This window comes from Nelumbo nucifera, chromosome 1 (genome assembly GCF_055504915.1).
Source record: "Nelumbo nucifera cultivar China Antique chromosome 1, China Antique-T2T, whole genome shotgun sequence".
NCBI classification, from domain to species: domain Eukaryota; kingdom Viridiplantae; phylum Streptophyta; class Magnoliopsida; order Proteales; family Nelumbonaceae; genus Nelumbo; species Nelumbo nucifera.
This window is the reverse complement of record NC_142649.1, coordinates 169215158-169240557: the sequence shown is the minus strand read 5'-3', so window position 1 is coordinate 169240557 and position 25400 is coordinate 169215158. Positions and strand designations below refer to the sequence as shown.

General features: G+C 39.6%; 1 protein-coding gene across 17 annotated transcripts in view; it reads left to right on the top strand.

Moving 5' to 3' along the window:
* LOC104596549 (CDPK adapter, putative (DUF1423)) overlaps window positions 1-20396 on the top strand; it is a 36075-nt gene extending 15679 nt beyond the window's left edge. For 6 of the 17 annotated variants that reach the window (XM_088895161.1, XM_088895163.1, XM_088895173.1 and 3 more), the window contains 5 exons: window positions 8061-8466; window positions 14130-14192; window positions 18585-19144; window positions 19266-19332; window positions 19715-20396. In XM_088895161.1, the coding sequence (XP_088751287.1) occupies window positions 8097-8466; window positions 14130-14192; window positions 18585-19144; window positions 19266-19332; window positions 19715-20181 (1527 nt within the window). In that variant the 5' untranslated portion in view covers window positions 8061-8096 and the 3' untranslated portion in view covers window positions 20182-20396. The remainder of the gene's footprint in view (window positions 1-8060; window positions 8467-14129; window positions 14193-18584; window positions 19145-19265; window positions 19333-19714) is intronic. The other 11 variants (XM_010257768.2, XM_010257770.2, XM_019197639.2 and 8 more) reach the window with 3 other exon arrangements.
* Window positions 20397-25400: the final 5004 nt, after the last annotated feature.

Genomic DNA, 25400 nt, shown 5'->3' with positions numbered 1-25400 from the left:
CCCGCTGACTCATCATCTTCAACCTTGGACCCTCTTCCCCACCATGCCTGTTCAACTTCTGATGCTACATACTTTGTACCAAACATCATCCAAGCACACCTCGAAGAACCTCGGCATATTCTCATGTCTGATTCCTGGAACTTGTATCTCGGCGGCGACCAAGTTCCGTTTATCAGCTTCCACCAAGACTCCTCCTAGACTCTGTACAATGTGTTCAAGAACAGTCATGCCAAAGGTGGAAAGGGAGACCTACAAATTTCAACCGAACACACCCATCTTGGACCGCAACTTCATTGCAGATGGGGCTCCAGTTCTGGACCCTCTGTATAAGGCCCCCGTCCACGGCTACAGCTTTAAAGCTTAGTTCCTGGTCGCCCACATCCAATACAGCTTTTGTATCTGCAAATGGAAACAGTGTTGCTTCATCTCCAACACCTACCTATCTCACCAGCAACTGCGTTCAGGACCTTCTTCCAATCTGTCACTTCTTTGTCAGCCACCAGAACCATCCTTTTCTTCCAAGCATCCATCCCTGCTCCCACCAGAATTCGTCAATGCATAGAAGAACAAGCCACCACCACATCAGAAGTTGGAAGGTTTTGAGCTTCTGCACTTCCAATAGTTCCAATTGACACTGACTCCTCCTGACTCCTCCGCTCCTGGTCTTTGAAGTTTTGGCCAGTTGCCTCCACTCCTACCATCCTCCTAGTTTCCGATGCTACAAGAAAGGACTGCAGCACCTTCACAAAGACCTTCCATCCTTTCTGCATTCTCCCTTCCGGTACACAGAGCATCTGTTTTCCAGATGTCCCAAAGAGCTCCTCCACCGTGATGAACCACCCTTTCCAATTTCTCTTCAGTTCTATTACATACTTCTTGCCTGGAACTGACATTGAATTTTTCCATCCATTCACCTTGCCAGAGTTGATAGCCCCATCTACAAAATCCTTTCATCCATACAATGACTTCATTTGGTACCAGTACTGTCACTCTGTTGTTCTCTCTGATCTTCAGTGCTTCCTTACCTCTGATCCGTTCCTCTTCAAACTTGAAGGTCTTGGCTTCAATTGACACCTCAGCCCTCCATCTTCCAATTCTTTTTTCAGGGACCATCTTTTGTTCCTCTCTTCTTCCGATAGCAAACCTTGCCCTTCCTTCTCATCTAGATATTCAATTTCGGAAATAGTGCTTAATTTCCTTTCCTCCACTCTCCCAAGTGCTCCCTATTCTACTGTTTAATTTTTTCTTTTAACCTTTGGACTTTTATGTGGAATTTGACTCCCTTCCAATGAACTCCCACCACTTCTTCACCCCACCATTCTTTAATCTTATGAATAAAATTTGGATGTGTTAGCCACATATTTTCAAATCTAAAAGGTTTGGGCCCACTCACAAAGTCCTTAGTTCCAATGCTAATCGGCCAGTGGTCTGAGGTGACTCTCAGCAAGGCTCTAGCTAACAACCCTATCCAATGATCTCCCCACTCAGAATTAAAGAGGAACCTATCCAGCTTGGAAAACCTTGGGGGGGGGATTGTAGGTTGGACCAAGTGTAAACTGTCTGCTGGAGGGGTAATTCTGACAGCTCATACTCGTTAAGCTTCCTCATACTAGTTGTGATCATTTGAGTGGGGTTGTTGGTTTCATTTGTAAATCTAATCACGTTAAAATCACCACCTAAACATCAAGGACCCTCCCACAATCCCCTAATATCAGTGAGCTCTTCTCACATTTTACCTCTTCCATATCTATTGGGACCATAGACATTTGTCATTACTCAAGTAAACTCTTCTTCCACCCTCCTGAATTTCAATGAAACCGAGAACCGACCTATTAGCTCTTCTAGTGGCTCCACTACCTCTTGCCTCCACATTGTCACTATACCCCCCAATGCCCCCCACGAAGACGAGAAGGACCAGCCTAATCCTCTAGAGCTCCATACACTTCTCACCCACCTTCTATCTCAATCTGCCACTTTTGTTCCTGGAGTAGCACTATGTCCGGATTTTCTTTTCTGATCAAATCTTTTTTCACCCTTCTTTTCCTAGCTATACTCAATCCTCTCACGTTACAACTTATTATCTTCATAGCAATACTTCTAAAACCACCCCTAACCTGTCACCCTTACTTGGCACCTTTCCTTTTCTCACCCCTAGCAATGAACTCTAAGTCTGCAACCACATCTGATTTTAATCTTTCAACCTCTTTCAGCTTCCTCTTCCTTTGAACACCCTCCTTTTTCCCCTTCTTTTTACCATGAACTTTCATGTTTTCTACCTCTTTAATTTTCACACCCAGCTCTCCTGCCACTTCATCCATCGATTTCTTCCCAAAACCCATCCTCTCATGCTCTTCTTTCTCATTCCTCTGGCTTCCCTCTTGTGATTCCTTATCTTCCTCAATATTTCCAGCTGCTATCTCCTTTCTTTAAGATCTTGGAAGGATTCACAAAACAATTCCCAAGTTTTTTCACCTAAATCCCTATGATCGACCCCTTCATTTCCTTCTTCAGGATTCTCCCCCACTACCCTTACAACATCTTGTTGGAGTGTGACAAGCAACGGTTGGGGTTGGAAAGTATCTGCTAAAACCAAAGAAGATTCATTAGTATTCTTACAATTTAAACCAAAAAAAAAACCCGGAGAAGGCGGATTTATTACAGGGCTGGCGAACAAGGTATTTGGGCTGGAACCAGACCCACAAGCACCCGTTCCCAGAGGATTAGGTTCAAACTGAAGTAGAAGGGTTCGTTGGGCTTGAAAAATCGACACTCCCCTACCAGGTAAACCTCCACTATGCGCTGAAGGGTTGTTTGAAACCATTACTGAAACCTCCTGCAATTGTTGTAAGCCTGAGAAAACTTCCTGGTCCTTCAGGCAGTGACCATCACCCAAGCCGATCGATATCTTCTCTGCCATACCCACCTCTACAGTGCCTTTAGAAAGGAGAGGTGCAGCCTCAGGAACTTGTATTTCTTCTTCATCTTCCTCCAAAAATAGGTGTTTAGTCGAAACTTTCATCATCCTTAAAACCAACCAATTTGACGTATCTGTCTCATCCGAATCTGCACCTGAATCTTCCTCACTTATTTCCACCAGATCTTCCTCTTCCACTCCACCCTTTACCAACATGGTTTTCCGATTTCCAGGGTTGCGCCTTTTTGGAGAACTGTCGTTTTTCATTGTCACTAGTCTCCACTATAGCGATTTCTCTCGCCTCTGCTCACTATGCCCTGCTGAATTTTGAGTTGGGGACAATGATGGACCAGGAGTAAATCCATCATCTGCCTCTCTAAAGCACCCACGTGACCACTTAAGTGGTCACATGACCCAACATTTGAATTAATGATTGGGCCTGGCCCATCTGTTATTTTAAGGTCATTTGAGTGTTTGGGCTCTTGACCTATTGAAGAAGTTCGACCCAACTCCACTCCCCTTTTTTGGCCTACACAGTCTTGGTTTTTAGGCCCATTCGAACTAACCTCCATGTGACTTAAGGGAGGCCCACTTGGTTTATTTAAACCAACACCTTCTCTACTCGTGCCCACATGGCCCTCTTGCTTTTTTGATCCCACTTTTAGTCCTTCTCTTCCTTGACTCATTAGCGACTTAAATGGTGAAAGATGTCTACTCAATGACTGCCCAGAACCAGCACCTGTCAGGACCTGAGCAAAAGGATCTATGACATGCCTCCTTTCCCTTCCCTCCTATTGGTTCTTCCCTTTTGGAAGCTGGTAACATCCCTTTTACTTCCTTCTCCACAGGGGTGCAAATGGACCGGATCATGATCCGATCCGATCTGATTTGGTCGAATTCAGATCACCCCTGATTGGATCTTCGGATTGGATCCTATGATCCGATCGGTTTCAGATCTCCCCTATCCGATCTGAGAAGATCCGATCGATGTGTTATATATTTATATTTATAAATATATAATACATATATGTTATTTATTTATTTATAAATATATTATTTATATTGTTTTTTATAAATTTGTTACATTATTTATTTTTTTATAAAAACATGTATATATATGATGAAAATAATTAAAAAATACTTGTATTTTTTGTTTTTTTTTCTTTATTTAAATTGGTATATTTTGTTTTTTCTTTTAATAATTTATTAATTTTAAAGAAAACAAGTCAGATCGAGTCCTATTAGATCCAATCGGATCAGATCTGACATGAACAGCATCGGATCGGATTCAAATATACCCTGATTCGAATCCGATCCGATCTGTTTGCATCTCTACTTTTTTTTTTATCAATAACAACAGCTTTATTAATTATATGAAAATTGTGAAACTTTAGATACAAAAGGGGGAGATAAAATGTCTTAGCTCTCCATCAACAGAATACAATGAAAGAAAATTAAAAATTAGCCCAAAAGATCGATTCCCTATTCACCCCTTGCTTGGCCAACCCATCCGCAAATGAGTTGGCATTCCTCTTCACTCAGCTGTATTGTATCTCAATGTCCCTACACAGCCATAAGAACTTTTTCTTTTCATTGTTGTAGCTCCACAATCCATTGTCCTCTTTCTTCAACCAACTAACCACCACCTTCGAATCACCTTCCAAACGGCTGATATTTAGTTCCCTTGCTCTTTGAATTCCTTCCAGCGCTGCAAGGATCTCAGCCCTAAGAGAGTTACCTTCTCCAATAGGGCCTGAGGACAAAGCAATAACAATCCCTTCCTCATTCTTGAAAACTCCCCCAATCCCAGAGGCCCTGGATTCCTTAAACTACTGCCATCAGAATTCAATTTTGCATCCCTACTTCTCCACAAAGTTTGCCCTATTGGTGACACTCTCAGACAAATTTGAATTAGCCAATCCCATCCTTCCACATAACCAGTCTTCTTCAACATTCTCATCTTCTTTCCTTCTTCCCTCCCTCCACAACTCAGCTTCAATGGCATATGTAGCCAGGCTGAATAAAAAACTCCATTAACCAACACCTTTACAGAACGGGGGATGTCTTCCAGGTTGACGTTACTCAGACACACTGCAGCTGAGTGGAGATCTTTAACAAGTATCTTTCCAATCTTACCTATCCAAAGATAAAATGGCAGGCTCAAAATCCTAACAACTACTTTGTCTCTCGCATGCAAATCCTTGGAGTTGGAATGAGGGGTCCATTTTGAAACAGTCACAGAAACTGGCTCCAGCTGACAACACATAACATGGAGCTCCATTTCTTCTCCTACTAACTCCAAAATAGCCTTACACTTTTCAAATGGGGGTGAAGATGATAGTACACCTCAACTTTAGCTTCCTTAGTAACTCTTCGGCAATTTTCTTCCAGTCTTTCGGTGGAACTGTCATGAACTTCTTCTCCCAATCATTCTTGAGCCTGTTGCAGATCACTCTACAGTCCTTAGTTGCTTGACCCAAAATCTGCAACTGTGTAAATTTTTTGGGCTTCTCCTGCTCTCTCACTAGAGAGCCTTCACTACCCCCAGTGTTTCTTCTACAACCTCCCCTCTACTGCCTGCTCCAGCTTCCTCCCTTGTGATGAAATCCTTCAGAGTCCTTGATATTTCTTTCCAGCCAGCCCCCATTTTTCCTTCTGTGAAGCGTCTATCTGCTTTTTTCCTTCCCCAAAATTCCATAAGCACCATAAACCTTCCTTTAGAGTTCTTTCTTCTTTCTGCTACATATCTCCTGTCATTAACCTCAGTTGAACCTTTGCACTCTAAGTTTCTGCTCACCCGAATAGCATCCTCCATGAAAGTCTGAAACCACCCCAAGACTTCTTCCCCTACCAGGAACACCATGGCCATGTTGATTTTCTGATTTTTTATGATGTTTTACCTCTCACCCTGAACCTTTCAAAAAGGAACTGCTTTGCTTCCGCCCTTAGCGAGCTTCTCCAATTCCCAGACTTCTGAAACTTTCCTTCCTTCATCCTTATTCTGCAGCTAGACCTTAAAAATTAAGAGTCCAGTCCATTAACAGATGACAAACATCAGCATAAAGACCCACTAAAGGCCTCTGAAAGTTTTTAAGCTCTTCTATTTTTCTCCTTCCAAACAGCCCAACTTTATTATCCTTTTATAATTTCAGAAAATATTAACAGATATTTTCATGTAATAATATTTACAATGTTATAAAATTCTTACAATAAATGTAAACAGAGTTTTACTGATAAAAAAATCTAAACAGAGTTTGCAATATTTTTTATATATTTATTATTTTTAACTGGTTGACATTTTCCATTAAAACTTTGGTTTAAAATCTTGGAAATGATTCAAGGGAGATGACATGCATTTATTGTGACTTTATTTCAGGAAATATTCACAAAAAGCCTAATGCTTCTTTCTTTTTCTTGTGAGGAGTTTGCGGAGGAACATTTCATTAGTCTAAGGATTAACTCCACTTTTCTGGCCTTGATACCTAAAAGGGGAGATGCAGTCCAATTGAGAGATTTTAGACCCACTAGCCTAGTGACCACTATTTATTTATAAGTTTGGATCAATAACATCAAACTTTTATTAGAAAGTATATGCTGAATGCACAGAGCAGATAAGTACAAGGTGTAAATGGTAAAAAGACAATGAGAGACAAAGGGCCCGTTTGGCAAGTCTTTTTGGGAAGATCTTCTGGTAGCTCTGACAGTCAAAAGACGCATTGAGCTTTTGCATGAAGATCTGAGCAGCCCGAAGCTAGTTTGGCAGATACACGTCTTTCCGCGCGAGAATAAAACACAAAAGACGCGAAAAGATTCATTTGGAGCTTCCCGAAATCCAGCCCAAAATGGGCTTCTCGTGTCTTTTCGGCGCTCCGCCTTTTGGCAGCTAGATCTTCCACGAACCAAATGGGAATAGACCAAAAATCGGTCTGCCCGGCTTGGTCTCAGCTGAAAGACCGCGCGGAAAGACGCGCCAAACGGGCCCAAAATCTCTTCTCTCTCCCCACACCCAAGTTTCTGATTTACAATTGTGCCCAGAATAAAGTTTCTCTTCCCACCCCTTGTTTGGCTAAAGCATCCGCTACAGAATTAGCCCAATGCTTTATCCAATTGAAAGAAACTTCCATTTCTCTTCTCAGCCACCTAAATTTCTTCTTTCCATTGCTGGAAATCCACATCTTCATCTCTTCACTTTGTATCCAACTAAGTAACTAACTACCAGTTTTGGATCTCCCTCAATAATCAGTTTTCTAATGTTCAGTTCTTTCGCCCTTTGTATACCCATTTATCAAGGCTAAAACTTCTGCTCTAAGAGTCTCCTTCCCCCAACTGGACCAGAATAGAGAGCAATAATCTTGCCTTCCTCTTCTCTGAATACTCCATCTATACCTGATATTCCTGTGTTTCCCATACCACTATCATCAAAGTTAAGTTTGATACCTGGGTATCATTCACCTAAATTTCTTCTTTTCCCTGGGTACCATTCACCCGGGTAAGTGATACCCACCTCCCAAGTGGGTAAATAACCTTCCCACCTGGGGGAAAAGTTGACAAGACATCATGGGGCAAAATGCCCCTTATAATAATTCCTTTCTAGGGTAAAAATGGTCGAAAGAACACTTACCTAGGAAACAAAAGAACATAAATAAATGCATTTACCCAGATACAAAATGCACTTACCTGGATAAATGCATTTACCCAGGTAAAGGGCTTACCAGAAAACGAACGGGGCCTAGATGTTTACTGTCTGAACAGCATATGTGCCTTGAGAGGTGCATCACATGAATCCCAGCCTGGCATGCCATCAACGAGTTTGTTACCCTGAAAAAGATGTTGATATTTTTCTCTTCCTTGGTATTCTTATTTTTATTCTTTTTTATTGAGTTATTTCCTCATTATGAAAATCATAATCAAAATTCCCTGCCTTACAATATATTAGAGTTCTTTGATATCATTACTACTTGAACGAGTTGGGTCTCTACTGCTTTTGCTAAGGATGCGGTGCTTTGGTCTTATAACATAGTACAAGTAATGGTATTATCACTATATCTTATCTATGACTATGACAGGTTAATATTCATAAAGACTGCATTAATGATATCATTATATAATCCACTTAATTTGCTTAATAGTTGCATACTTGGTACAGTTTGTCTGCCTCAATCAACTTCCAACAAGAGAATCTATGGAGCTCAATATTCACGATGAAAATAGTGGTTGCATGGCTGATTTAAAGGCAAATGGTCTACATCTCAGGCCAGTTAAACCTGGTGAATCAGGTGAAGGTTTGCCATATGCTCCTGTAGATTGGCCCAGTCCTGGTGATAATTGGGCATGGAAAGTGGGAAGGAGGAAATCTGCTTCTGGTTTCTATCTTGATAGATACCTGTATGCTCCAAGTTGTCTTCAAAAGAGCATACGTAAGAAGCAGACTTTTGCAAGCAGGCATTCCGTAGAACAGTATATCCAGAAAGAATTTCCTAATGCAGACATCAATGCATTCTTTGCATCTTTTAGTTGGAAAATCCCTGCAGAAGACAATTCTTACATAAAAGGTATACTCTGATCTAGAAGCTTTGTTTCTATTTCTCGGAATAACGAATATACTCTTGTTTAGGTTTCAATAGTCTAACTAATATACTTTCCTTTTTGGGGTTTTTTCCTTTGCTCTTTTCATCAGGAAGTTTGTTTGTCTTGGTAGTTTGTAACTGAATAAGTGATGATAAGCTCGGAAAAGCCAACTACAACCAATAAATCACTGATGTAGCAAAAAACAGAAAAAAAAAATCATTGAAAGTGTTACTGTGTTAGTTATGTAAAGGGGACTAGATACTTTGTTGTTTTGATATATGGACCCTCAAAAAGATAAGATAATATGACCTCCCAAGAAATGTTAGCCATCTAAGAAACTTATTTATTCAGTTGGCTAAACCAAATTTAAAGGGATTCTCTAGTGTTACACATTTCCCCGTATGGTTAGTTACTATCATTTAGTTACCCAAAAGCATGACACTCTTAAATACTTTGTCAGATGTGTTAGCTAAGCAAGGGGTAAATAGGGAAGAATTATTTTGGGCTCAGTTGTGATTCTTGTTTTTCTTTCCTAGTTTACTTGTAAGATTCAAGGAGGGGCTGCAGCTCGTGCCTCTCGTTGGGATGATGTATGAACTCACTCTAAAGTTGCTTCTGAATCAATAAACTTATTATTATTCATAAAAAAAAAAGCATGACACTCTTAAATTGCAAAAAATGTTATTTTTACCTTTATTTAGTTACCTTTCATTAAGAATTGAAAACTAAAAAGGGAACAGACAACAGCAATCTCAATTTTGAAGAGATCAGTCTGGTTTTGGAGACTCAACGCAGACTGAGCTTCTTTCTTTTATTCAAAGGCTTTGATGATTGGGTGCTATATGAGAATCGAGATACACAAAGTTGGAGTTGGAATAAGACCCACAAACAATCATTGGCTTGATGAGAAGAAATGGGGCTTTGGGCCCTTGGCAGCTGCAAAATCACAACCAAGAAGATAGGTCATTGGACATTAGCTTGATCTTTTCATTCAATAGGGTCCAAAGATACAGCAAACATTCTTGTTGATTCACTTGCATGAAAGAATGTTCATAGACAATATATATCGGGGGTCCACCCACAGCTCATGGTGCTCTTTGGGTGTTGGGGTCATGCTCTTGTATATGCTAGTTTGGGGAGGGTTTGATCACTTACGTCATTTCTCTCTACTTCCCTTCCTACCTCTATTCTTTTCTCCCTCTTAGAATTATTAATTAAAAAGGAAAACTACCGAGTATTTTAAAAATAGACTCCATTTTATCTATTCCCTCTGTCCCCTATGACTAGATCTGAAATAGAAAGGAAAAAATATGGCAGAGGATATAATGCAAGGAAAAAGGATATCACTCTATGGAAGGAAGATGTGGTGATAGGTCTGGAGGAACTAATAGGGGATCATTCAATTTCTATGAAATTCAGGCAGGTGGAAGATGGCTTTGAATGGGTTCTAACAAATGTATATGGCCCCAATGACTATAGGAAGAGGAAGAAATTATGGGAAGGACCTTGGTATGTGTTGGGGGACTTTAACGTAGTGAGATTCACAGAGGAAACCAACAATCCCAGACAGAGAGTGACGACCAGCATGAGAAATTTCAATCATTTTGTGGAGACTTTTGATTTTAAGGAATTCTCGATCCAAAGCAATGTCTACACTTGGTCCAACCGTCAATCTAACCCCATTTGTTCTAAGTTAGATAGGTTCTTGTTCTCAACAGATTGGGAGGAGCATTGGGGGAACCTAAATTCTAGGGCACTCCCTAGACTCACTTCAGACCATTGGCCTATAGTGTTGTGTAAGGAGGACTTAAGAGGAGGTGGACCTGTTCCCTTTAGGTTCGAGAATATGTGGTTGATCCATCCGGGATTCATAGAGAAGATCAACACAATCCCTCAGTTGAATGGAAGGGGATGAGATTCCACAAGAAGATTCAATTCCTAAAATCTCAAATAAAGGAGTGGAACCGTCTGGAATTTAGAAGAGTGGAGGAAAGGAAGAAGCTTCTAATGGAGCATATTGAGGAACTGGATTTGAAGGAGGAAAGGGGTTCTTCTGGAGAAGAAGACAGAGATATGAGATGGAGGGTTAGAAAGTAGTTGGAGGAACTTTTATTGCTGGAAGAAATAAGTTTGAGACAAAAGTCTAGATGTAAATGGTTAAAGGAGGGAGATAGAAACACTAGATTTTTTTACTCTGTAGCAAACAATAGAAGAAGGAAGAATATCATTTCTAAGCTAGAAGTTGATGGAGTTGTTCTTTCCCACCCAACAGAAATAGCAAAGGCTTTTGCAACCCATTTTAAATCAATATTTGGAAGGCCTCTAAGTGAGAGGATTTGGGTGGAGGGGTTGGAGTGGCCAACTTTTAGTCTAGAAACCAGAGTGGGGTTAGAGGAGAACTTTGACTTAGAGAAGATAAAGGAAGCAATGTTTTCAATGGATAGGACGAAAGCTCCAGGCCCAGATGGATTTTATCAGGATTGTTGGGATATTGTGAAGAAGGACCTAGTGTCGGTTTTTGAGGAGTTTCACAGAAGGGGAGTCATTAATCTGGGTTTAAACTCCACATTCATTGCATTGGTCCCTAAGAAGAAAGAGGCATCACAACCAAGGGATTTTAGACCAATTAGTTTGGTGAATAGTCTGTACAAGATAATTGCAAAAGCGTTGTCTCTAAGAATTAAAAAAGTTCTTCCAGCCATTATCACTCCCAACCAAGGAACTTTGTGAAGGGGAGGCAAATCATTGATCAAATTCTGATTGTGAATGAGAGTTTAGAGAATTTTAGGAAATCCAAGAATAAGGGAGTGGTATGCAAACTAGACTTAGAGAAGGCTTATGACCTAGTTGACTGGTCCTTCTTGATGGAGGCAATGAGAAGTTTTGGCTTTGGAGACACATGATGTAGATGGATCTGGGGTTGTATTAGGAGTTGCCATTATTCGATATTGGTGAATGGAACTGCGGTGGATTTCTTTCTGGCCATGAGAGGAATAAGACAAGGTGATCCGCTCTCCCCCTTTCTCTTTACTCTGATTGCAGATGCCTTGGGGAGGCTGATACATAGAGCTGATTCTAGAGACTTAATAAGAGGATGGAGAGTCGGAAGATGGGAAGTACCACTTACTTGTAGTTTGTAGATGACACAATCCTGTTTTGTGAGGGTGGGGATCTAAATTGGATTAGAAACTTAAAACTAACAATACAACTCTTTGAGTAGATGTCTAATCTTAAAGTGAACTTCGATAAGAGTTGTGTGGTGGGAGTGAATTTGGAGGAAAGGGAAGTAAGTGATTGTGCAGGTGTATTAGGGTGTGCTATCTCGGATTGGCCTATCATTTATTTGGGCCTCCCCCTAGGAGATAACCCCAGGAATGAAAGCTTTTGGAACCTGGTAGTAGAGAGATTTGAGAAGAAGCTTCTTGGAGGAAAAATTATCTTTCTCTTAGGGGGAGAACCACCTTGTTTAAGTCTCTTAACAGTGTGCACGGTCAGAAATAAGAGAAAGAGAAGAGAAGAGAAGAGAAGAGATTGGCAATGGAATAGTGTTGGCGGCGCCAGCTTCTATTAGTATATATAGGGCGACTCAAATAAAAGGGGAAAAGACCCTTGTGCCCCTCTATAAGTGAAGTACAATAATCAGAAAAATAAAAAAGACATTAATCAACCAAACAGACCCTACCAAGACAAGACTAAAAGACAAGAAATAAAATAAACTATTTCAACAAAGTCTACCCTTTCTAATCTTTTTGTTTACTTCATGTCAGTGTTTAAGATTCCTACAAAGGTCTCCAACAGGGTGGAAAAATTAATGAGGGTTTTTTTATGGGAACCAGGAGTGGAGAAGAAAGACCATAGGGTGAGTTGGGAAGTGGTAAATAGGAGCAAGAAGCTAGGGGGGCTTGGGATTGGGAATATCAGGAAAAGGAACATGGCATTATTGGGGAAATGGTTGTGGAGATTCCCGTTGGAAAGGGACAAATTGTGGACGAAGATTGTGGCTAGCATACATGGGTTGGATGAGAATGACTGGGATCTAGGAATTTTGGCAAGGGCTACTGCCGCATCCCCATGGAAATCCATTCATGATCTGCTTCTAGTTTTCTCCCCTTGGATCAGGTACGATCTAAACTCCTGTAATCGAATAAAATTCTGGGAGCAAATTTGGGTTGGAGACCTACCCCTGAGAGACCAATTTCCCTCATTGTTTGCTTTGTCAGGTTTGAAAAATGAACCCATTTCCTCTTTCTTAGTTCCTTCTGATTCTTCTTCTGGGTTTGGGTGGAATCTAGGGTTGAGAAGGGCGGTAAGGGGTACAGATTTGCGGTGTATCTCATCTTTGCTAACTGTCCTTGAAAATGTTTTCTTGAACCCCAGTAAGGAAGACACCATAATCTAGACCCCTTCCTCCTTCGGCTCTTTCTCTTGTGCCTCGTTTTTTGAGACATTAGTTCAACCTACAACTCTGCTTGGGCTGTCATTAAAGAGATTTGGAGCAAACCCATTCCTCCTCGGGTTGGTAGTTTTTGTTGGGAAATTTTCCTGGAAAGAGTTTATACAAACGACTTGCTTTAAAGAAAGAGGCCCAACCGCTGTTTATCTCCCAATAGGTGTATTCTTTGCATAGATGATAAGGAAATGGGTTACCACATTATGGTTACTTGTCCAGTTACTAAGACTGTTTTGGGAATGGGTGTTTTCCCTTTTTGGGTATATACTTGGAATCCCCCCGTGAGTGTGCAATGCTTGTTCTCTCCCTCATTCTTTAGATGGACTAAGAAAAGGGGGAAGGTTATGTGGAGAAGCTGGTCAATATGGGAAGAAAGAAATTCACGAATTTTTTCAGATAAGGAAAGAACCACAGGAAACCTAATAGACTTGATACATTCAAGGGTAGTTCACTGGCTGAAATCAATGGAGATATTCTCTGATTTTTCTATGGCAGACTTGTTGAGAAAGTGGAAAGAGGTAGCTACTGCTGCTCTTTGTAAAAGGACCTGTAGACCCTCTTGGACCCCCCCTCCCGCCGGATTCATAAAACTGAACTTTGATGGATGTAGCTTAAGGAATCCGGGGCCTTCTGGGATAGGGGGTGTTTTCAGGAATGAGGAGGGGTATATTATTGCCATGTTCTCTGGGCCAATTGGAGAGGGTGACTCTCTTAGGATCGAAATTCTAGCAGTTCTTGAAGGAATCCAAAGAGCAAGAGAATTAAGCATCAGATGTCTAATTATTGAGGGGGACTCGGAGGTGGTGATTAGGTGGCTGAAAGGAGATATCAGTGGCTTGTGGAGCTACAGCAATGAGAAGAAAAAAATTAATTGGCTGAGTAAGGACTTAGAGGTGCAATACAGCTGGGTGAAGAGAAGTGCTAACTCAATGGCTGATGGGTTAGCTAAGCAAGGAGTGGCTAAGGATTCTTTGTTTTGGGCAAACTTTTAGTGTCCTCTTTGTCATTTTGAAGTTGGGGAGTTAAGATAGCTTACCTCCCCTTTTTCTGTAATTAAATTTCACAAGTATTATTCATTAATAAAGATTTCTGTTATTAATAAAAAAAAAGGATATCACTCTGTTAGGCAAGTGGCTATGAGACTCCCAATGGGAGAGATTGTGGCATCAAGTTGTGATTAGCATTCATGGCAAACAGGTAAATGGTTGGGATGTTGGCTTATCTCCTTGCACCATGTTGGCTTCCCCGTGGAAATTCATGGTAATCTCCCTTTCTTTCTCAATCTTTTTTAATATGATGTTTATTCTGAGATTAAAATTCTGTTTTGGGAAGACCTCTAAGAGGGGAATTGCTCTCTTAAGGATCATTCACTTTATGCTCTGTTCTCTCTTAAGAAGAAGCCTATCACTGAGTTTGTCCTTCCTTCCACCAACTCTTTTGGGTTTGATTGGACTCTTGGTTTTAGAATGAACATCATAGATTCTGAAATCCCTTCAACCTCACCCCTTTGACTCCTTCCTTTTCTTGTGCCTTTTTTTTTCTGAACCCTTTGCTTTGTAAATACTCCTTTACAACTTTTTCCTATGAAAGAGGTATGGAGCCAACTTATTCCTCCTGAGATCAGGGCATTTTGCTGGAAGGTGTACATGGAAAGATTAATACTTCTGATGACCTTAAGAAAAAAGGCCTAATTGGTGCTTATCTCCACACATGTGCTTCCTTTACAGAAATGGTGGGGAGTCTTTCTACCACTTACTAATCTGCTATCCATCTTCTCACTAGTATATAGGAGCGGTTTTTCTCTCTTTTTGTTTGCAGATGGATTTCCCCTATGGATTTGGCTAGCTTGTTTGCTTCCTCCACTTTTAGATGGCCAAGAAAGAGGGGTAGGGTCAAAAGAGGCAATGATTTGGTTAGTATGGGAAGAAAGGAATGCAAGGATCTTCAAAGATCAAGAAAACGGTATAGAAGCCATCATTGGAACCATTGCAGTCAGAGTATTGAAGTCTGAGAGTTTGAGCATCTTTTCTCCTTTCTCCTTTGATGATATTGTGGAGATTTCTTTTTGGAGGGGGGTGGCAAATTCTTACTCTAAGAAAGTGGTGGTGAAAAATTTATGGAACCACGTAATAGGGGAACTATCAAATTCAACTTTGATGGCAGTAGTTTGGGGAACCCAGGTCTATCTGGAGTAGGCGGTGTGTCCGAGGATGAACATGGAGGAGTTAAGGCAGTATCCTCAGGTCTAATAGGGATTGCAGACTCTTTTAAAGCAGACCTGGCTTCAAGGTGTCAGGCTAGTAAACCAATCTGCTCATTGAGGGTGATTCAAAGGCTATAATAGGCTGGTTAACCAATGAAGAGAAGGCTTTCTGAACTTACAGACAAGAACTTGAGGAAATTAAATGGTTGACTATGAAGTATGGAAGTTAGAGTTAAGTGGGTACCAAGATTGGCCAATCTGGCTGATTTTCTAGCTAAACATGGGGTGAACAGGGACTTGTTGAGCATTTATCCATAAAATATTAATTTCAGATTAAAAGAATAAAAGAAAAAAGGTAGAAGATAGGAAGAAGAGAGATTGAACAGTAGAATAAGACAGAGAGACAGTCTAAAGGGAGCAGAAAAAAGTAGATCTGCCACCCCATTCATTAACATATATAGGACATTTAATAAAATAGTGTACATAAAAATATCCCTGCGACTCTAATTAAAGAAAGGAAACAATAACAGGAACTAAAACCCATACAGAACAGACTGAAAACTGCCCGGAAAAGGCTAGCACCCACCTTCAATCCAAGGTTTAATAGCCTAAACCAAGATTCAACCTTCTTTCTTTGATTCTTCCTAGTTTCTGGATAAACCGCAAAATACAAGTTCTGGGCAGGAAAACAAGACTCCAAGAACTTCCAAGAATGAGGGTTTAATCAGTAGAAATCTGCAGCACTTTATCAATCTCATGCAGCTGGCTGGATCAAGCATACATGAGATCTAAAAGATTGCTGGAACCTGTTATTAGACCTGTTCATGGGCCGGCCCAGCCCGGCCCACATAAAATTCGAGCCGGGCTTGGGCTTTGCCAAAATAGCCCGGCCTGAGCCCGACCCGGCCCGACCTATAGTTAAACCTAAGTAAAAACCCTATGTGATGTCCATTTGAATAAATTTTTTTATTTAAGAAGGTTGTTGATTCACTTGTAGGCCCATTGTTCATTTAAATAAGGGAAAAAAACATCTGAATTAAAATAGATAATGTCCATTTGAATAGGGAAAAATTTGAATTTCTTTTATTAGGTCGGGCTTCGGGCTTTTTATCAGGGCCGGGCTCGGGCCTAACATTTTTCTGTTAATAAAGAGTAAAAGCCCGGCCTGAGCCCGGTCCGGCCCATGAACAGGTCTACCTGCTATGATACCAACTTGTCAAGCAGTTATGAAGGAAATATTAATTTCAGGTTAAAAGAATACAAAAAAAAGGTAGAAGATGATAGGAAAGACAGATTGAACAATAGAAGAAGACAAAGAGAGAGTTTGAAAAAGGAGAGTAGAAAAAATTAGATCTGCACCCCAATCTTTAGCATATATAGGACATCTTATAAAATAATGTACATTGACCAAAATATCCCTGCTTCCCTAATTAAAAAAAAAAGAAACAATAACAGGAACTAAAACCCATACAAAACAGGATATAAAGAGAATAAACAAAAAATAAATAAAAGACTAATCTGCTGCTGCATCTCTACAGGGTCAATTGTTTTGGGCTGTACTGTATTCTTTTTTCTCCTTTGGTGTATAGGTAGTATGTCTACCCTGTCCCCTGTCCTTGGATTGTACATAGCACTATATGGCCATGGTCAAGATGCAGTCACCTAGGATGACTAAGCACCAACTGGGTCAACCACACTATCATTTTAAAGCTTTATTTGTTTTTTGCATATCTAATTATTTGAAATAATATAGAATATGTTTGCATTTTATTATTTCATATCGGTTCTTAAAATATATGTAATGGAAGTATGAACATGATTGATGATGGCATACAATATAGAAAAAATCATAAAATAAAGGAAGGCAATGGACTTTTAAGTTTTCTTTCAATTAGTGATGTGTTGGTATGGAATTGTCAAAAATAAATGGCTCATTGAACACTCCAGATCTGCTACCCACAAATTGTTTCTACATCTCTATCCACGGCCGTATATTGGGAACATCTCCCCATGAATGACAAGGGAGGTATTTCCAATGCACAGCTGTAATGTCCCATGGGTAGGGATGTTGGAACAATTTGTGGGCAGCAGATCTGAGCCCCTCATTGAATAGTCAAGGTTGCATTCTTTCCTATCCAGCCTAACTTTTTCTTTGCTTGCTATAAATACCTGTAACTGGAATAGAATACAGAGAAAGGGGAAACTGAAGCTGAGAAAAGAGAAATCTCCCAATCTCCAGTTTGGTTGAGACTAGTGATCAATCCATCTCACCTAGCGCGTATTTATATATTCACTAAATAATATTAAGTTTGCAATAATATCCTTGTTTATGATAAATAAGGACTGGAGTGTTCTTCATAAAAAAAGTAAAAGGGCCAAACTTCCCTGCCACCCAGAGAACTATAAATAAAGTATAACAAGACCCATAGAAACAAACTAATATACTCCTAACACTCCCCCTCAAGCTGGTGTATATGTAGGCCTGACTTGGATACAATGAGTAAATCCATGGTCTATGCAAAGCCTTGGTAAATAAACCTGCAAGTTGATGTTCAGACTTGATGAATGGAGTTTTAACCTCATTATTTTGCAGTTTGCACTTTCTCTCAGATAAAATGCTAGTCAACTTCAATTTCCTTTGTCCTTTCATGAAACACAGGAACATGTATAGTTGCTCGGTCATCAGAATGAAGATGCATAGTCAAAGAGGTAAGGAGAGCTAACTCCTAAAGAATGCTCTTCAACCACATAAGATCACTTGTAGTATGACTCGTAGCTCAGTAATGAACCTCAGCACTAGCTTCAGCTACAACTTTCTGCTTCTTACTTTTCCATGTAACCAGATTTCTACCAAGAAAAATGCAATGCTCCATAGTCGATTGTTGATTTGAAGGAGATCCAACCCAATCTGCATCAGTATATCCAGAGATGGGAAGATGGCCATGATCCCTATACAGAATGCCAAGTCCTGGTGACCTTTTCAAGTACCGTAGGATCCTGAAAACAACATCTAAATGGGGGATCCTTGGAGAGCTCAATCCCCACAGCTAGTTACTTGACCAACAATTCATACACTATCCAATACTAAATTTGAATCTAACTTTAATTTCTTGCATAATGTATGGTCATGGGGTCTTTTGAGGCAGCACTTCCATCTCAGTATCATATACTCCTTTTGAGTGTTTAAGAGCCATTATACTACTTGTGTATATATACGTATATAATATATATTTGGTTTGGTATTACTGGTATTTCAAATCATTTATAAGTTGGTTTCCTGTTTTTACTAGTCTTTTTGGAACATACTTATCTTCTTGTTTTCAATTTTATTTTGTATATGTTGGGTTGTTCATTGGTGTTTAGTGTTTATATACATTGATGAAATATGAAATTTGGCATTGTTAACAGAGTTCTTCTATAATAACCCTTTCATTGTATGGGAAATGCAGAAGAGAATAGTTTAGGTGGCATGCTTCCTGATGAAGAGATGGCTGAGCATTCTGGGTCTGACTCAATTCCTGAGACTATGGATTGTAAAGCTAGAAATAGGATGTGCAATCTCCAACTACAAGCAAGGACTTACTCTCCAGCATCTATGAATTGTGATATATGCTGTAGTGAACCTGGTTTTTGTCATAATTGTTGTTGTATTCTTTGTTGTAAGACTATTAATTGGGCCTATGGAGGCTATAGCTTTATTAGGTGTGAAGAAAGGCTAAATGATAATTATATTTGCGGACATGCTGCACACATGGACTGTGCTCTCCGTTCGTACATGGCTGGGACTGTTGGAGGAAGCATTGGATTGGATGTAGAGTATTACTGTAGACGTTGTGATAAGAAGACAAGTCTCATTCCACATGTCACAAGTCTTGTACAGACTTGTGAATCTCTTGACTCCCAAGATGACATTGAGAAGATATTAAACCTTGGTTTGTGCATTTTGCGGGGTTCACAACAAACAAATGCAAAAAACTTGTTCAGTCGCATTGAATCAGCAATTAGAAAGGTAAAGTTGATCCATGGTGGATCTAATTTTACTATTAATGAGAATTTTCTTTTCCAGAGTTATCTTTTTCTCATTATATGGTTTCTCAACCAGCGGCATGACCATCTGATATTTACATCAGCTTAAACATGGGGCTTATCTTGAGGACATCTGGAAGGAGGGAGATGATGCACCAGAAATTTCAACTGGTTAGTGTGCTTCTGAACCCTTCATTACTATTTCCATAATGCCTCATCAACAATGTTCAGGCGCATACCACCAATATATGACAATACATAATTACTATTAAAATGACGGAGAAACTGAAAATTCCTTGCTTCTTGACATCATCACCATGCAAAACTACTACCAAAAGAATATAGGAGAAAAAGTTCTGTTTAAATGCTTCAAGGTGTATTTACACAAGTGTGTGGTCTTTCTTAACCATGCACTTTTCTAATGCTCACACATGTATACTGCTTAAGTTTACTTCTTTCTAGTTCACCTTGATTGTCACTTTACATTATCAAACCTTATCTCCCCCTTTAAACATGAAATAGTCCTAACTTGGAAACAACACAACCTTGTTAGGGGCTCCAGAATCTTTGAATGATCAAGATGTCTCAGATTTCAGAACAGACCTCGAAATTCCTCTTGATCTTGAACCAGAGAAGCGATCTCAGCAGCCCATATTCATAACCTCAGACCATCGGATTGCATCTATAAAACTTGAGGAGGAGATTGATCAGGTTCTTCAATCCTTGAAGAAATCGCAGGAATATGAGTACAGAATTGCGGAGGAAAGACTTTATGCTCAGAAAGATTTTCTTCTTGGCTTATATCAACAGCTTGACACAGCAAGGTCAGAGTTAGCGAAACCTACAGCATCAGCCACAAACAATGACTCTGATGCCCTACTCAGCAATGTATTAAACAGAATAAGTCAGATAAAGAAGGAGCTCATAAAACTTGCAACCATGGAGGAGGTGGCCAAAGGGTTTGGAAGAGTTTCTAAATCTATTCTAAGTCAACACTTTGGTTTGGATATTCAAGATTGAAAATGACATTTTTTATGGAACTTTTATGAGAGTATTTGTTTCTTTTCCAAGTGATGCACCATCCATGTACATTAGCTCAAATCAGCCCTAAGTAGGATGCAGACTTACCTTTTTCTATGATTTTTTCCTTCATGATAAGAATGTGATCGAGTCAGCTTGATGGTTTTGTAGCAACTTTTGAGTTTACATATTGGAGTAATTCTGAAGCCTAGAAATACATTTTTCAGTATCAATACCCTGAAATGCACGTTGAGTTGTAAAATGTTGCACCACGAGCAATTTAATGTTCCATTCCCACCATGAATGCAATGTCACAACATTGTTTTTACATGGGATGCAACATTATAAGCTCATATAGCAACATTTGCAGCTTGAGATGAGATGCATTTCATGGTACCGGTACCAACAGATGCGTTTCTGTACCATAGAATTTATTTGAAATTGATAACTACTGCTTTGCACGCATGATTAAACAATATAGTTACAGGTCTCTTCTTCAATGCTTATGGACTCGGTTCATCCTGTATTATCATGATTTTCAGACAATGAGTTAATAAAAAGGACAAGAAAAGTATGCTTATTGTGGGCTTCTTTGAAGCTTTAGCCTGTTTGCTTGGTATGTTTAGAAAGTTACTAATGGGAGGCTGCAATTTTATCCAGTATTTTAAAACCCAGACCACTTGTTGACCTGGAAAATTGGGCAGGTGTTGGGTTTGGCAGTTCATCAGGTTGGACCACTGACCCAATCAAAACCATTAAAAAAACCCATAACCTCATCAGTTGTCCAGGCAACTAGCTCACTGGATCAAACTGCTTGGGTCAATGATGGTTTGGAAATCGTGATTTTTGTCCTCTTTCGGTTAAGTTCTAAGATAGACTGGTGAATCTTCGAATCAAAGTTCAAGCTCAAGCGCCCACAAATTCTATTCCTAGCTCCAGTCACAAGTTGGCACTTTGGAACTCAGAGATAAAGTGGATAATTCTCAAGGCTTCTCTTTATAGGATGTTGCAGGTAAATTTACTATTCTGTCTTTAATTTATAAAAAAAATTACATATATGTCAAGTTGATAACCTCTTGTATTTTGGGATGTGTGATACTCTAGCCTCCTGCATCTTAGTATTTATTGACACCTACTATGTACTTGCATATTTGTCAAGTTAATGTCGAATTGGCTATTAACCATGGTTGTTAAGGCGTGGGTGCCAAACTGGAGCTAGGTAACAGGGGAGTGTCTAAATGAATTCTAGGCCTAATTCCTTGGTTTTCATAGCAACAGAAAATCATCTTTTACTAATAATTAGTAGTAATCATCAACTCATCATCGGCTATAAAACATATCAAGACTTAGAAAAATCAACATATTCATGAGAAGAAGAAAAAGTGAGTATAAAATCTTTGTCAATAAGATTGTCCCAGATACAGAAAACGGAAAGCTCAGAAAATAAGGAGAAAGGATGATAAGAAGTAGGAAAAAAAAACTGAAAAAAAAAGGAGCAGGGCCCCTATTTTTGCCCCAAAAAGAGAAGGAAAGGAAGGGGTGTGAAAGAAGAAAAGAAAAGCCTACATCTTTTCCCTACCGGTTGGTGTTGTGCCTTGTCTGTTGATTGGTTAAGGTATCTTACGTTCTTTCTTGCTTATCAATTGAGCTTTTTAAGTCTTCAAGAGCTGAAATACACTGACTTGCTTGTTAATCAATACCTAACAAACAAAAAAATAATAAAAATAAACATTTGTATGAAAATACTATAAAGCCACAAAATGAATGACTTAATATATAATGTCTTCTATAATATTATAAATTTACAAAATAAATGATATTATAATATAGTATAGAGCATAAGGATGGAAAAGGAAAATTGAGAAAGGGGTATGGGGGGACTGTGGTGGGGATGATTAATTAAAGAGGAGAGTATGAGGATGGAAAAGGTAGGAGCTGCAGAGGAATAAAAAGCCAATTGTAGGAGTTTGAGGTGAGTGGATTAGCTGTAGTAAAGAAGGTACCATTGAGAATGATGGCTGTCTGAGATGGGTGAAGGAGATTAAACAGGTGGTGGACTTGATCATGTATGGGCAATTGGTGGAGTTGGAGATAGTGGCAATAGACAAGATGGTGATGGATAAAATCTTGGTGAGATTTATCTTACTGATCTTTAAAGGCATTCTGATGCTGATTATGTGGTCAAGGCAAGTGAACTGAAGGAAATAATGAATAAATTAATGATGGAAGTGGTGACCTAGGGAGAATCAGAGGAGGTGATATTGATGTCTGCTTTTGGCTGATGGTAAAGCTTATATATTCTACCTTGTGGGAACTCCACTTAAGGCTGTGTTTGGTTTGAAAGAAAAAGTAGGGAAAGGAAGGAAAAGGTGGGGAAACCTTAACAAACCTTTCCCTTCCTTTTCCTACCTTTTCTTTCAAACCAACCACAGCCTAAAGTTTTTTTTTTCTTTTGTTTTTGGATTTTTTTTTTCAGTGAAGGAAGAAAAAAAACACACTTCAAAAACAGGGTGTAGCATGCCCCCAAAGGTCATCCAAGATCAAGTATTGGTGGCTGGGCAAGAATTCTCATAAACCAATATCTTCTTTGGCCATAAAATTTCTATTCATAATCGAGTCCTCGATGTCTTCTTTCAACTAGCTGATAAATAGGGTTCCACTATGATGCCGAAAGGACATGATACCAGATAAACTAACAACTATAGCCTAGATCTATTCATTCACTTATGGACCACTTTGGCAAAGGTAATGATCAGGGATACACTCTCACTAATGGAAACCAAGACTGTCGGCAGCCGATTTCAATCGTTGAGATTTGTTTTGCAAAGTATATTTTATATGAGATATAAAAGTATATATATATTATGGTTTCTAAAATGTTTGCAAAAAGGTTTTAATTCCCAATATCCATATAAGTAGAGAGTGCAACATTGTTCCTTGCAGCCGAGGGAGAGGTCCTCTCTTGTCGGGCAGTGTTTGATCATTATGGGCTGAGAGGTTAAGTGTATGACCATTGAGGATAATACCTGATGGGCTAATCTTGCATCTGCCCACAGTCCTTGGGTGTTACAAGGTGGCTTGGCCCAGGGACCACATAGGGTAAGTGTTGGGCCCATAGAGCCCATTTGATGGGTTTCAGGGGGTGCACTGTCCATAACAGTGTATTCGGCCAGGCCTTGTAACAAAGGCTGGGCCGAACCCATGTGACTGATGTGTAGATCAATGTTTGGGTCCCACGCCATATAAGGAAGCCCAACTAGGCAGCAGTTAGGAAGGTTAAGTAAGCACATAATCTTAATGGGCCTAAAGCCCATTTCGAACTGGACTTATTTAATAAGTTAAATATGGGCGAATTCTGAGATGGATCAGCAGATAGGATAGGGTCTTAACATTATCCACTCAGAGAGTCTAGATCTGAATCATATTCAGATCTAGAAACCTCCTAATGAGATTAGGAGAAGGCTGATCTAATCTGCAGATAAGATAAGGGTTTATCCTTATCACCAAAAGAGAGGTCTGATCCAAATATGATTTGGATCAGCAGCTCCTAATTGGATTAGGAGCTGATCTTTTAGGGTTACAAAAGAAAGGAGGGGGCGGTAGTCTTTAGATGAGACACATAATCAGATCCTCTTCAGAGCTGAAATCACAGAAGAAAGATTTCTACAATCCCTGCAAAGATCTTTCTTGCCGCCTCCTTCCTGCAACCGTCAGACATCCAGTTCGATCTCCAATTGTGGGAGAAGTCAAGATTCAATCTTGACATCAGTTCTTTGAGAAAGAATTGATAGGAAGCTGTGCTCACGTGCCATCCTGCTGTTTCTTGCGAAGGACAGAATTCTTGGAGAATAATACTGTTGATTCTGCTCCATCCTGCACTGCACCATCTTCAGTGGGAGCAGTCTTTGGATTCTTCCTTGGGCGTGAACACCTTCGTTGGGAGATACTTTTTCTCCGTATCAGGTATAATCCTTTCCTACTCCTTTTGGTTCAGATCTGGTTCAGTTTATGGTTCAAGATTGATCTTTGAAAATAGGTTTTTCTAAATAGGGAATGCGATTCCCAATTGAAAGAGAAAATTTTTTTTTTGAAATTCGCCATTTTATTCCGCAAGATTTGGACGTCCATACGATGGATCTCTCATCCCTTCAAAAAACCTTGGTACATCACTTGGATGGTTGAGGTTAATCCACTGCTCTAGAAGATCATTTTGCTGGCCTGGAGTTTTGGTTTGATTTGGTACATTATTTGATTAGCCTAGATTAGTTGATGTCTTGGTACACCACTTGGATGGTTGAGATTGATTCAGTAATATTTTTTTGATAAATTAACAATTTGTGTTCATAACCAGAAATCTTGTCCCTAACTGTTGACGAAAACACAGCAGAAATACAACAAGAACAGTTATGAGCTGCGACAATACACACGGAAAACTATAACTCTTCAAATTACAACTCAGAGCCCATCCCTGGTAAACCAACTTGAATGAGCAGTTCATTCTGATCCCCAAGGCTTTGGTTTTGGCTTTGTCTGAATGACTGCTTTGATTTCAACTTTCAATAACCTAGATCTTTGGGCTCATTTGTTACATCACATTGAATAGGCAAAAAGATGAATTGAAATCTTGGTCATTGTCTGATTGGATAAAGATTTACTGATCTTAGAAAGCCATTTTTTTTATGGTCCAAATCTTAGGTTATTCAGTACATAGCTGTACATGACCTTGATTTTTCAGATATGTTGGTGCATTACTTGAATGACTAGGATTTCTGAAATCTCAGTACATTGCTTGGATGGCAAAAATTAATTTGTTCATCTTAGGGGATTGCTTTGATTAGCTAGATTAATGGGTTGACCTGTTATGTTGATCAAGGTTAGTTGAAGTCTTGGTGCATCCACCTGGATGGTTGAGACAACACTGATCTTAAGAGACCACCTTAATGGTCCAGATCTTGGTTTGATTGGTATATCACTTAATGGCCAGATTCTTTAGTAGCTTTGATACATTTCTTAGATTGATATTATGAAACTAGCTTGATTGATCGTATCATTAGTTTCATCCACTACCACTTCCATGGCCTAAATGTGTTAAAAATCCTCCATGGGAATTGGAGGATATTAAGCCAATCATGGTACACCATGTCAGCCTGACATATTGGAATTGGTTTTTCAAGATCAGGCGACGGATTTCTAGGCATCACTTCAATTGATACCGAGTA